At 36.8% G+C, this 14,114-nt stretch overlaps 1 protein-coding gene across 3 annotated transcripts in view; it reads right to left on the bottom strand.

Annotated features, from left to right (window-relative positions):
- LOC128552157 (uncharacterized) overlaps positions 1–14,114 on the bottom strand; it is a 49,167-nt gene that overhangs the window by 22,178 nt on the left and 12,875 nt on the right. The window contains exons 1-3 of one of the 3 annotated variants that reach the window (XM_053533178.1): positions 13,211–13,272; positions 11,325–11,399; positions 1,191–3,009 (exon numbers count right to left, since the gene is read on the bottom strand). Coding sequence is in view for 1 of the 3 variants with exons in the window: in XM_053533176.1 (XP_053389151.1) it covers positions 11,325–11,399; positions 13,211–13,288 (153 nt within the window). In the remaining 2 variants the exon portion in view is untranslated. Of the gene's footprint in view, positions 1–1,190; positions 3,010–9,312; positions 9,490–11,324; positions 11,400–13,210; positions 13,289–14,114 lie in introns of those variants that run through there. The other 2 variants (XM_053533176.1, XM_053533177.1) reach the window with 2 other exon arrangements.

The following is a 14,114-nucleotide window of genomic DNA, read 5'->3' on the forward strand; positions in this document are numbered from 1 at the left end:
CAAAGATCCTTCAGGTAAAGACTGTAAATGTTCTAAGACAGAAACAAAACACTATTTGTCCTTTTTTCCTGACCATATGACCTTGAATCAACATGGCTGAAAGTGATGTTCTGAGCACAGTATCATTATTCTAAGATTCAATTTCATAAAATTACCAACCCGTGATAAGTTTTTTTCAATTTATTCAATTGTAATAATATCCGTTAAACCAAAACATTATTCTAATTCAAACATAGTAGATTCATTTCAGATAATATGGAGTAAGATGGTCATGTCCGTGGTAGTTTCAATAGTTAACAGCTATTGAAATTGAAAAATTCTCATGCATGGAGACAACCAAGGGCGTATAATGAAGAAAACCAACCCCCGTTGCGCTCCCGATTATTTATACCTATCAAGCACACTCCTCTCGTGCTATGAAATAGTACCAGGTACCCCTTTGGTACCTTAATAGAACCAGGTACTCCTTTAGTACCAAAATAACACCAGGTACCCCAATGGTACCATAATAACACCAGGTACCCCAATAGTACCATAATAACACCAGGTACCCCCCTGGTACCAATATAGAACCACTAGCGCAACGTTTTGTAATTCCTACTACGAAATATTAATTCCTATTAAAACGGGGGAGTTATTATAAGAACGGCAAGCCCTTTTCGCTCTGGCCAGTTCTTAAACCCAACCTAGTCCCAAAAAACTATAATGTTTAGCCACACGAGGCCAATGCCTTCAAAGTTAACAGCTCTGATAGGCTTGGACACTCATGTGTATGCAAAAAAAGAGTTTAAATATGATATTTAATGCCCCTGTTCATATCTTATACCCTCGATCGCCTCCAAGCATAAGAACTTTCCGCAGACATAACAAAGAAAGGAATAGAAAATAGAATGAGCTGTTAGATATGAATAAAAAGTGATGATTAAATCATATGATAAACATAAGTACATATAATATCAATCGACGTGTATAAAGCAAGAATCAACGAACATGACCTTTTACAGTATTAATATATATAGTACACATGAAGCTACACATTAATTGTTCCAATATTGTGATAATTCCCATGGCGCGTGAAATGAATAATTCACTTGAGACTGTAACAAATTTGTACACATAAACCTACAAGACTGGCTTTCAAACCACACTGAACTGGTACTGTAATGTTTATGCAGACAAGATATATTCACCAAGTAATTCCAATCTGTGTGAGCTATCCAGTTCCGTATTGTTCCATATTTGATTAACACTAATTACGCAGCAGTTCAGCTGTATATGTAATTGGTGTGGTAGCTTGCATGGCTCATATGTGTACTTCATGTCCGTAAAACAATGAACTGAAATATATAAACAAACTGGGCGACAGAATATGCCATAATCGTTATTAAAACAGTGAAAAAATAAAGCTTGGGTTTAAACCAAAGTAATATTAACTTTCAAGAGTGCGGTGGGTGGGTTTACGTTGTTTTCGACTTCTGAACAAATCGGTTGTGCGCGACAACGTGGCGGTTACATGACCTTTTATACCAGTTTCTATCCCGTGAGATATCACGAGGATATCCATGGAAACGATCTAAGCGTCGATTGAAATATATATCTTCCGTATACATGTGACTACCATTTCAGATAGAAATTGTACCAGAATAAATTAGATTAATCGAGAATATTAATCCTTATTATTCTAAGATTCAATTTCATAAAATTACCAACCCGTGATAAGTTTTTTTCAATTTATTCAATTGTAATAATATCCGTTAAACCAAAACATTATTCTAATTCAAACATAGTAGATTCATTTCAGATAATATGGAGTAAGATGGTCATGTCCGCGGTAGTTTCAATAGTTAACAGCTATTGAAATTGAAAAATTCTCATGCATGGTGACAACCAAGGGCGTATAATGAAGAAAACCAACCCCCGTTGCGCTCCCGATTATTTATACCTATCAAGCACACTCCTCTCGTGCTATGAAATAGTACCAGGTACCCCTTTGGTACCTTAATAGAACCAGGTACTCCTTTAGTACCAAAATAACACCAGGTACCCCAATGGTACCATAATAACACCAGGTACCCCAATAGTACCATAATAACACCAGGTACCCCACTGGTACCAATATAGAACCACTAGCGCAACGTTTTGTAATTCCTACTACGAAATATTAATTCCTATTAAAACGGGGGAGTTATTATAAGAACGGCAAGCCCTTTTCGCTCTGGCCAGTTCTTAAACCCAACCTAGTCCCAAAAAACTATAATGTTTTAGCCACACGAGGCCAATGCCTTCAAAGTTAACAGCTCTGATAGGCTTGGACACTCATGTGTATGCAAAAAAAAGAGTTTAAGAGTTTAAATATGATATTTAATGCCCCTGTTCATATCTTATACCCTCGATCGCCTCCAAGCATAAGAATTTTCCGCCACAAAATAAAAATAACATAAGATTTCTTAATATTTTTATTTCCCAAAAATTCTTTATAAAGTAGTTAAAAGGCATTCACGGATTGAATCTAGATAAAAATGTATGCCGACATCTGACAAGTGGACTCCGTCGGAGCGGTAGAAACCTGGAGTTTGTGTTGTAATGTCTACTGTTAACGTTTTTGTTGCTTTTTTCCTTCCAAATTGATTTATTCGTTTTCTCTTTTTCTCAGTGTTTTTAATATAGTTTTCATGGACTCCCCAGTTTATCTTTTGTAAAATGTCAATCCACAGAACAGTAACCTCTGGGAAAGCTCGATGTAAATAGTCAAAGGCATCTTTTATGATTTGGAAAATGCACTTTAAAGAATGTTTCGTGACGTCATTTCCCCCAAATGAATAATAATCACCTTTGGCTGGTGTCGGAAGATTGAAGGCAGCTGTAGGGCGTGAGTAAAGGACTCGAAACTCATCCCTCTCTTGCACCACCACGCAGCTGTTATATTTTGCAACTTAAAGTTTTCCATTCCAATGTCAAATGCTGTGCAGCCGGCCCAATAAGGGATGGAATCCCCGATGACCCATATGTCTGTAAAGAAATGTGATTTTTTTTTTTTTTTTTTTTTAATTATATTATCATTATTTAAAAGTTTAATTTCTGATATAAGAATTTAGTGCAGAAGATCGCCATCTCCCTAACCTCATTATCGCAGCATCCGGTATTCCCAGGCTAGCTAACTGCGTAGCTCTACCTATACGGAAGCTGTGTCTGGAAATGACCAGAGCTGTATTTTGAACGGTATAAACACTTTTTTAGTATTGCTGAAAACTGGTATCTTGTGACAGGAGAACCGTTTACATGAGTGAATAAAGGACCTTGCTGCTTCTGTTTAGCCCTAATGTAAACTTTAAGTGCACAGACCGGGCATACTATTGGATTATCCTCACATGGGATTTTAAGTACAACAGGTTTGCCTCGCTGGTTTGTTTTAAATTTGAACATAGTTATTCGTACGGCATTGCCTATGTTGACAAATTTAACGTCACACATTTCTAAGATTTTATTCTGTGACCTTGTGGCAACTAATTCGCCCACTCTAAACAATCCGAAGTATGCTAAACAAAACATTGCTTTAAATAATCGTGCTTCGTATTCATTCAAACAAATAGATGGCAACAACCCTTACAGAAGAAAAAGGCCTGCTGCGTACTCTTGCTGTGTACATACAGCGTATATGATGCGTACATGATGTGTACTGAAATCAAGGACTTTAAACAGTACGCAGGATATACACCGCACATACACCGATAGTACGTTTGTAGTACACTTTTGACATGCAAATGAGCTCTGCCGCGTACTACTTGCTGCGTACATGCTGTGGACTACATAGTACACAGGATGTACGCTGGAGGAATTTAGTATGCGGGAAATAGTACGCAGCATGTACGCGGCACATACACTTTTCACATGCAAATGAGCCTGCGGTGTACTACCCCTGCGGCGTACATGCTGTGTACTCCTGCGGCGTACATGCTGTGTACTCCTGTGGCGTACATGCTGTGTACTCCTGGCCTGAGTCCTGCGGCGTACATGCTGTGTACTCCTGCTGCATACATGCTGTGTACTCTTGTGGCGAAACTGCTGTGATAATGTAAATTCCTTACCCCACCAACTTTCGTATGCAAATGCTGATCATTTGGACAGAAAAAAAAAACAGAAAAAAGATAAGTGACATGCATCAATAAGTATTTACCCTTACCAAAATAATGTAGATTGATATTATCAAATAAATTAGTATGCTTTTCTTCATCCACTTTCCAATGAAATAAATCAATTTTTGTAGCATCTAATTTGGTAAACATTTGAAGAAAATGGCGTAACTGCATCAAGGGGAAACAACTTTAATGCAACTAAATATAAGTGTTATGATTTATTATAGACGATGTGTGCGTAGTATGTGTTTATTTTGATTAAAATCCATCTGAGAACAATCTAGGACTGGAATTATATAAGCATTTATACACTTTTACGTCCGTAAAAAGTAGCGCACCAAAACATTTTGGATTGATTTTTTCCAATGGGGCGAGCGCAATTAGCCAAAAACGTTCTGAAAATATACGAGCGGCAAATCCGATGAACAACTTTTTAATTTGGTGAGGCCTTAATGAGTTAAAATAATGAGCATTAAAGCCTTTATAAAACATGATAGAATGGTGTTTTGCTTAAGAGTATTCAAATAAGAGTGAGAGCTATTAATTCTTCTCATTCGGGTGCTGTTGAGGCATTATCTTGGTAATTATTTCATGTATTACAAAATGTAATGCAACGAAGTTCAAATAAGGCTCTTCAATTATCCAAGTTAGAAAGCTCCAGGATTAATTCAAAATGAAAAAGAATATATTTTTACACTGCATGCAAGGTGCAGCTCAGAAATCACTAAGATGTAAGCTTCACAAATGAACAATGCAAATAGTTTGGCAAATTTTCATCGTTCAGAATACCGGTAATCTGAACTATTCTATGCTATTAAGATAAAAGTTACTCGGAAATCAAGTTCTTGCTTCCAAAAAAAAAAAAAAATGTACAAATCCTTCCTGCATGAAGTGTACTTCAGACTTTTACCTAAAAAAAGTCAAAGTATAAACACCAAAAGAAAATGAACAAGTCCCTCCCGCGTATATGAAGTTTACTTCAGACTTCAACTTATAAAAAAAAAAAATAAGTATAAATGCCAAAAGAAATTGTACAGGTCTTTCCCGCGTATATGAAGTGTACTGCACAAATTTCAAAGTATCTGCGGTGTACATGCAGTGTACTATTTTCTTGTACAAGTCCCTCCTGCGTACATGCAGTGTACTCCTTAAATTTTCAGAGTCTGTGCTGCGTACTTGAAGTGTACTAGTGACCTCCTGCGTACATGCTGTGACTCGTCGAAATAGTACGCGGCATGTACGCGGCATGCGGTGTATGTAAAATGTACTCCTCTGGCGTACTACTGTGTTCGCGGCATATACACAGCAAATACGCAGCATGTACGCCACAGAGGCTTGCTTCTGTAAAGGAACTGACAAATTTCCTCTAGCATATGAAGGGTAATAGGGGCCCTCTTGTCTAATGACGGACGACTTCTGTGACAGCCTTCAAGTATGTAACTTTTGTGAGCGGGATTCGAACTTCCATTTTTTGAGAATCTAATTCTAAACCTAAGAATATGATTACTTGTGTTGGGCCTTCGGTCTTCTCGTCGGCAAGCGGCACACCTAGCTCTTGCATGACTGACTGAAATATCTGCATGACTGCTTTACAAACGTTTTCCTTATTTTCACCGCCTAAAAAGTCATCAAGATAATGTATAATGTGTCTTGATTGCGTTTTTGTTTATACACAAAATTCTAAAAAAGTAGAAAATTTTTCAAAAAGACTCGGAGATACTGCAGCCAAATGGTAAAGCTTTATCGAAATAGATCTTGTCCTTGAACTTGAACCCTAATAGCTCATAATCGTCGGGATGAATAGGTAACAACCTGAACGCGTTTTATTATGTCCATTTTGAACAGGTAACAGTTTTTGCCTAAATCTTGAATCATTTGAATCGCTTCATCGAACTCTGTGTATTTAACGGAGCATAGTTTTGGGTCAATGAAATCATTTATGGAGTGGCTTTCTGGATATGATAAGTGGTGTACTAACCTATATTCGCCAGGCGTTTTCTTGGGAATAACACCAATTGGTGAAATTTGAATGTTTTTTAAAGGACTGCTATCGAATGGACCGCTAACTCGGCCAGCGTCAACTTCTTTTTGAATTTTACGTTGTGCCACTTCCGATAATTGATAAATGGATTTGAGATTTTTTGACGTACGAGCTATACGAGGGCCTGTGAAATTTATACTGAATCCATATTTAAAACCATTCAAAATGATGTTAGCATCAGGGGATTTATATTTTTTCAGCCAAAATTCTAAAGCTTGGATTTTTATTGGTGAATTAGCTAAATTGATGTGTTTTTGCACTACAGGTTGGTTCTCAATTTTTTCTTGCGCCTCGGCGACTGCTGGGGTAGCCGCGCTGGCCGCGCCATGACCCACGACCCCGAAAGGAATTACCAAAATTTGCATGGTCTCCAGAATTTACGTTCGATGACGTTTGTTGAGCGGTTTGAGGTTTTGAACCTATATTGCAGTCAAGAATTGTATGAGAACGACCGCAGTGATAACAAACATGCTTGAATTTGCAATTTTGCCAGTTGCATGTTCCTTTATTGAAGGGTAAACAAATATTTGCCGGCTTTTGTGCAACCATGAATTGTTTTGAAGGTTCATATCCAAGTGGCATACACCTTATCCAAAGATCATGGTTGATTATAGCCCACGACGACGGAACTATTGATTGGCGCATGCGAAATTGTTGATCGTATACTTTCCAAAATTTTCCACCGTGACGCGACGCACACTCACGGATTATGAAAATGTACTGTAAAAGCTCGTGGATTTTATTTGGATGAGCTGTTAAATATACGGACATGTATATAATAAAAGCATCTGTCCAACGTTCTATTGAACCGATATCATCTCTACATTCGTTAGGACGGCATTCTATCGTGCCGTTATTTGATAATCTCAAAGTACTACCGGAGGTAAATTCGGCAAGATCCACCGCACCCTTCAAAAGTAAAGTAAATTCACAAATTCACCTTTACAATTTTTTTGTTTTAAACTGGAGGGAACGTGCAGAGCAATATCATCTTGAGCTAAGCGTGTAATGTTATAACCTTGTAAACACAAATTGTCAGAATTTGATGTTAGGTCGAATACCGATCTCATGTACGTTTCGTCGCTATTATAAGCTTGTTGTTGCTCACTGTTGATAAAACTTTGGTTCGGATTCGACCTGTCACTGACGGTCGCAGTGTTTTCTGACGGGTTAGCGTTTTCATGACCGCTACCCTTACAGAAGCAAACCTCTGTGGCGTACATGCTGCGTATTTGCTGTGTATATGCCGCGAACACAGTAGTACGCCAGAGGAGTACATTTTACATACACCGCATGCCGCGTACATGCCGCGTACTATTTCGACGAGTCACAATATGTAATGTACGCAGGAGGTCACTAGTACACTTCAAGTACGCAGCACAGACTCTGAAAATTTAAGGAGTACACTGCATGTACGCAGGAGGGACTTGTACAAGAAAATAGTACACTGCATGTACACCGCAGATACTTTGAAATTTGTGCAGTACACTTCATATACGCGGGAAAGACTTGTACAATTTCTTTTGGCATTTATACTTAGTTTTTTTTTATAAGTTGAAGTCTGAAGTAAACTTCATATACGCGGGAGGGACTTGTTCATTTTCTTTTGGTGTTTATACTTTGACCTTTTCTAGGTAAAAGTCTGAAGTACACTTCATGCAGGAAGGATTTGTACATTTTTTTTTTTTGGAAGCAAGAACTTGATTTCCGAGTAACTTTTATCTTAATAGCATAGAATAGTTCAGATTACCGGTATTCTGAACGATGAAAATTTGCCAAACTATTTGCAATGTTCATTTGTGAAGCTTACATCTTAGTGATTTCTGAGCTGCACCTTGCATGCAGTGTAAAAATATATTCTTTTTCATTTTGAATTAATCCTGGAGCTTTCTAACTTGGATAATTGAAAAGCCTTATTTGAACTTCGTTGCATTACAATTTGTAATACATGAAATAATTACCAAGATAATGCCTCAACAGCACCCGAATGAGAAGAATTAATAGCTCTCACTCTTATTTGAATACTCTTAAGCAAAACACCATTCTATCATGTTTTATAAAGGCTTTAATGCTCATTATGTTAACTCATTAAGGCCTCACCAAATAATAAAGTTGTTCATCGGATTTGCCGCTCGTATATTTTCAGAACGTTTTTGGCTAATTGCGCTCGCCCCATTGGAAAAAATCAATCCAAAATTTTTTGGTGCGCTACTTTTTACGGACGTAAAAGTGTATAAATGCTTATATAATTCCAGTCCTAGATTGTTCTCAGATGGATTTTAATCAAAATAAATACATACTACGCACACATCGTCTATAATAAATCATAACACTTATATTTAGTTGCATTAAAGTTGTTTCCCCTTGGTGCAGTTACGCCTTTTTCTTCAAATGTTTACCAAATTAGATGCTACAAAAATTGATTTATTTCATTGGAAAGTGGATGAAGAAAAGCATACTAATTTATTTGATAATATCAATCTACATTATTTTGGTAAGGGTAAATACTTATTGATGCATGTCACTTATCTTTTTTCTGTTTTTTTTCTGTCCAAATGATAAGCATTTGCATACGAAAGTTGGTGGGGTAAGGAATTTACATTATCACAGCAGTTTCGCCACAAGAGTACACAGCATGTATGCAGCAGGAGTACACAGCATGTACGCCGCAGGACTCAGGCCAGGAGTACACAGCATGTACGCCGCAGGAGTACACAGCATGTACGCCGCAGGGGTAGTACACCGCAGGCTCATTTGCATGTGAAAAGTGTATGTGCCGAGTACATGCTGCGTACTATTTCCTGCATACTAAATTCCTCCAGCGTACATCCTGTGTACTATGTAGTCCACAGCATGTACGCAGCAAGTAGTACGCGGCAGAGCTCATTTGCATGTCAAAAGTGTACTACAAACGTACTATCGGTGTATGTGCGGTGTATATCCTGCGTACTGTTTAAAGTCCTTGATTTCAGTACACATCATGTACGCATCATATACGCTGTATGTACACAGCAAGAGTACGCAGCAGGCCTTTTTCTTCTGTAAGGGTAGGCTTATCAACATTATCATTTTCTCTATTTTGAATATCATGCGATATTTGAGAGGCCCGAATAATTTGTTCAGAATCGATCAAATTACCTGAATCGGGTTCTGTTCCGTCGTCCATGGCTGGTCGTCGGCGTTTCTCCCGACCGGCTCCACTACTCGAGGGCTCTGCCATCTCTGCTCTGGGCCATTTTCTTGGGCTTTGATTCGCTTCTGCCTGCCCTGTTCCCTCCTGTGCCATGGCCCCGGGTCTGCTTCTCAAATTTCTTCGTTTTCCTCTCCCTCTACACGGCATTGCTATTGACTTAATTTACGTTGTTTTCGACTTCTAAACAAATCGGTTGTGCGCGACAACGTGGCGGTCACATGACCTTTTATACCAGTTTCTATCCCGTGAGATATCGCGAGGATATCCATGGAAACGATCTAAGCGTCGCTTGAAATATATATCTTCCGTATACATGTGACTACCATTTCAGATAGAAATTGTACCAGAATAAATTAGATTAATCGAGAATATTAATCCTTATTATGTATCACCTTATTATTTGAAAACTTGCCTCATACCTTGCATGCAAAACCTTTTTTTGTCATGCAGCCTATTTACAACAAGTTATATCAACATCATATTGTGGATTACACCGCATGACCTTGATCTTGGAATTACAGGAATAGATCTACTGTATGAAACGTAATTTCCTTATGGGTAATGTTTGTCCTAAGTATTATCAAAATCCCTTGGTGTATGTTGTGCATAGGACTGTTCAGCATGAAAACACAGTTCTAAACAAGAGCTGTCACAGGAGACAGCGCGCTCGACTATTTCGATGCTGGATAGTGACCATGTGTCATATCATATGGCTAATAATTCAGAACAACTATTTTAAGTTTTAATCAAATCTATTTAGTAGTACTGGAAATACAGCAAAAGTGCATCGCAACTTGAACTGGAAATTCTATTAGTAAAAAGAGGGCATAAATCAGAACGTACTGATGCTGACATTATCAAACTTGTGTTCTATGATGTGAGTGATGATGTGGAACAACCATTTTAAGTTTGATTAAATCCATTTAGTAACAGCAGAGATATAAAAAGCATCAAAATTAAACTAATTCTAAGTAAAAAGGGGATATAACTCATAAAACATTTGTGCCAGAGTGACTGACCTTGTGCCATATAATGAGGATGAGGATCTGGAAAAACTCATTTAAGTTTTAATCCAATTCATTAAGTAATGACAAAGATATAGTGAAAGTGCACCACAATTAACCTGAAATTCTAAGTAAAAAGGGGGCATAATTCATGAAATATTGGTGGAAGAGTTACGGCCCTTGTATCATATGATGTGGATGATGATGTAGTACAACTATTCTTAGTTTGAATCAAATCCATTTGGTAATAACAGAGATAAAGTGAAAGTGCATCAAAATTTTAACCTGATATTTTAAGTATAAAAGGGGGATAACTCATAAAATACAGGTGTTACAGTTATGGCCCTTGTGTCAAATGATGTAGGTGGTGATGATGAACAATTATTTTGAAGTTTGAATCAAATCCCTTGTGAAATAACAGAGATATAGTGAAAATGCATCAAAATTAACATAAAATTCTAAGTAAAAAGGGGGCATAATTCATGAAAAATTGGTGCCAGAGTTATGGACCTTGTGTCATATGATGTGGGTGATGATGTGGAACAACTGTTTTAAGTCTGAATCAAATCCATTTAGTAATAACTGAGATAAAGTGAAAGTGCACCAAAACTTTAACCTGAAATTCTAAGTAAAAAGGGGGGATAATTCATAAAATATTGGTGCCAGAGTTATGACCCTTGTGCCTTATGATGTGGGTGATGATGAGGAACAACTATTTTAAGCTTAAAGCAAATCCATCAAGTAATTACAAAGATAAAGAGAAAGTGCATCAAAACTTTAACCAAAGTGCGGACGCGGAAGGACGCCGACGCCGGGTCGAGTAGGATAGGTCTACATACTTCGTATAGTCGAGCTAAAAAACAACTTTAAAAACTTTACACTTTCATCTTAATACAAGCAAACTACTTAATTTACAAACAAGTAAAGCATTAGAAATACTTAGAATATCTTACTTGTCCCTTAGCTATCGGTGCAGATTGTGGAAGACTGGACCGTTTTACATTTTCATCTGAGGCAGCACTTGGTGTCTGTAAACATACAATTTATTAAAGTATGTAAGTTATATACAAAAGATTAGTTTATTTACACTACAACGTTTCAAGGACTACTCTAGCCTGGAAAATTAGGGAGAAGTGCCTTTTCTTCCAGCTGAAACACAGAGAAGTTTAAAACAAGAGGACCCTGAATGCTTGTCTTGCTCAAATGACCTTGTTCTTACCCCCAAATAACCTAGTATTTAATGTGGCCTAGATTTCATAAAGACAAACATTTTGACCATGTTTTATGTAAATCAGGTAGATCATTATCCAAGTTTTTCAATGATTTGACCTAGTGACAGTTTCTGTAGGTACCCAACTTTTGAACTTGACCTAAATTTCATACAGACAAACATTCTGACCAAAGATTATGACGATCAAGTTGAAAATGTTGCCTCTAAAGTGTTAACAAAGAGTTTTCTATGATTTTGACCTTACGATCTTGTTTTTCCCAACATGACCCAGTTACAAATTTATCCCATATTTAAAACAAACATTCCAACCAAGTCTCATGAAGATCAGGTAGAAAATGTGGCCTTTTGGGTGTTAACAATGTCTTTCTATGATTTGACCCTGTTACCTAGTATTTGACCTTGATAATCCAGTTTCGAACCTAACCTAGATTTCATACAGACATAGATTCTGACAAAGTTTTATGAAGATCAAGTAGAAAATGTTGCCTCTAGTGGGTTAACATGATTCTATGATTTGACCTAGTGAAGATCTCAGGTAACCAAGCTTTGAACCTGACCTATATTTCACAAAGACAAACATTCTGACAAGTTTTTATGAAGATCAAAAGGAAAAGGTAGTCTCTAGAGTGTTAAAAAGGCTTTTCTATGACTTGTCCTAGTGACCTAGTTTTTGACCTTAGGTAAACCAATTTTAAAATTAATGGAGATTTAATAGAGACAAACATTCTGACAAAGTTTTATGAAGATCAAGTCGAAAATTTTGTTTCTAGTGTTAAAAAGCTTTTTTCTATGATTTGACCTAATGACCTAGTTTTAAGATGTCAGAAAACCCAGTTGTAATTTTAAGCTTAATTACATAGAGACAAACATTCTGACAAAGTTTTATGAAGATCAGGATGAAAATGTGGCCTGTAGAGTGTTAACAAGGTTTTTCTATGGTTTAACCATGTGACCTAGTTAAAGATCTCTGATAATCAAGTTTTAAACTTGACCTTTATCTTGATGAGACAAACATTCTGACATTTTTTATAAAATTCAAATGGAAAATTAGGCCTCTACATTGTTAACAAGATTTTTCTTTTGTTTGACCGAGTAACCTAGTTTTTGTCCTAAGGTTTTACACTTAAGCTAAAATTCATAGAGACAACATTCTGAAAAAGTTTTAAGATAAAGTCAAAAATGTTGCCTGTAGAGTGTTAACAAAGTTTTTCTATGATTTATCCTGGTGACCTGGTTTCTGATCTCAGCTGATCCAATTTCAAACCTTTTCTATATTTCATAGTGACAAACATTCTGACGACGATTTATGATAATCAAATGGAAAAAATTGCCTCTAGAGTGTTAACAGAATTTTCTAGTGACGTAGTTTAAGAGGAAGTAGATAGCAACAAGTATTTTGATATGACTGGAGCAAATCTTGTGCTGTATATAAACAATGAAAATTAATTTCTAAATATCTGAAAAAAGGATTTTTCTTACCTAAAATAATCAAAACCACTCTATTTGATCATAGATCATATGTTACTGACCTGATTTCTTCAAGTAACGATTTGATATGGTGTAGTAGCTTCAAATATTCTTTAAATTGTCAAGCTATAAATGTCTTACCAGGTCTTCAGGTCCTGCATCCTGTGGTAAAAGTTCTAAGGTTTGGTTTTCTCTTCCATCTGATTGTTCTATAGGTATCTGTAAATGAATGAATGAAAACAAGAGGACCATGATGGTCCTGAATCGCTCACTTCTTCCCACATGACCCAGTTTTGAGTATGATGTCGTTTTTTCTATTATTTGACATAGTGACCTAGTTTTTCAGCTCATGTGACCCAGTTTTGAACTTGACCTAGATATTATCAAGATAAAAATTCTGACCAATTTTCATGAAGATCCATTGAAAAATATGGTCTCTAGAGAGGTCACAAGGTTTTTCTATTATCTGACCTATTGACCTAGTTTTCGAAGGTACCTGACCCTGTTTTGAACTTTACCTAGATATCATCAAGGTGAACATTCTCACTAATTTTCATGAAGATCTCATGAAAAATATGGCCTCTAGAGAGGTCACAAGGTTTTTCTACTTTTATACCTACTGGCCTAGTTTTTAACCGCATGTGACCCAGTTTCGAAATTGACCTAGATATCATCAAGGTGAACATTCAGATCAATTTTCATGAAGATCCATTGAAAAATATGGCCTCTAGAGAGGTCAAAAGATTTTTCTAATTTTAGACCTACTGACCTAGTTTTTGACCGCAGTTGACCCAGTTTCAAACTTGACCTAGATATCATCAAGATGAACATTCAGACTAACTTTCATACAGATCCCATGAAAACTATGGCCTCTAGAGAGGTCACAATATTTTTTTATTATTTGACCTACTGACCTAGTTTTTTAAGGCACGTGACCCAGTTTCAAACTTGACCTAGATATCATCAAGGTGAACATTCTGACCAATTTTCATGAAGATCCATTCAAGGGTATGGCCTCTAGAGAGGTCACAACGTTTTTTCATTA

The sequence above is a fragment of the Mercenaria mercenaria genome, unplaced genomic scaffold (assembly GCF_021730395.1).
Source record: "Mercenaria mercenaria strain notata unplaced genomic scaffold, MADL_Memer_1 contig_2092, whole genome shotgun sequence".
Taxonomy (NCBI): Eukaryota; Metazoa; Mollusca; class Bivalvia; order Venerida; family Veneridae; genus Mercenaria; species Mercenaria mercenaria.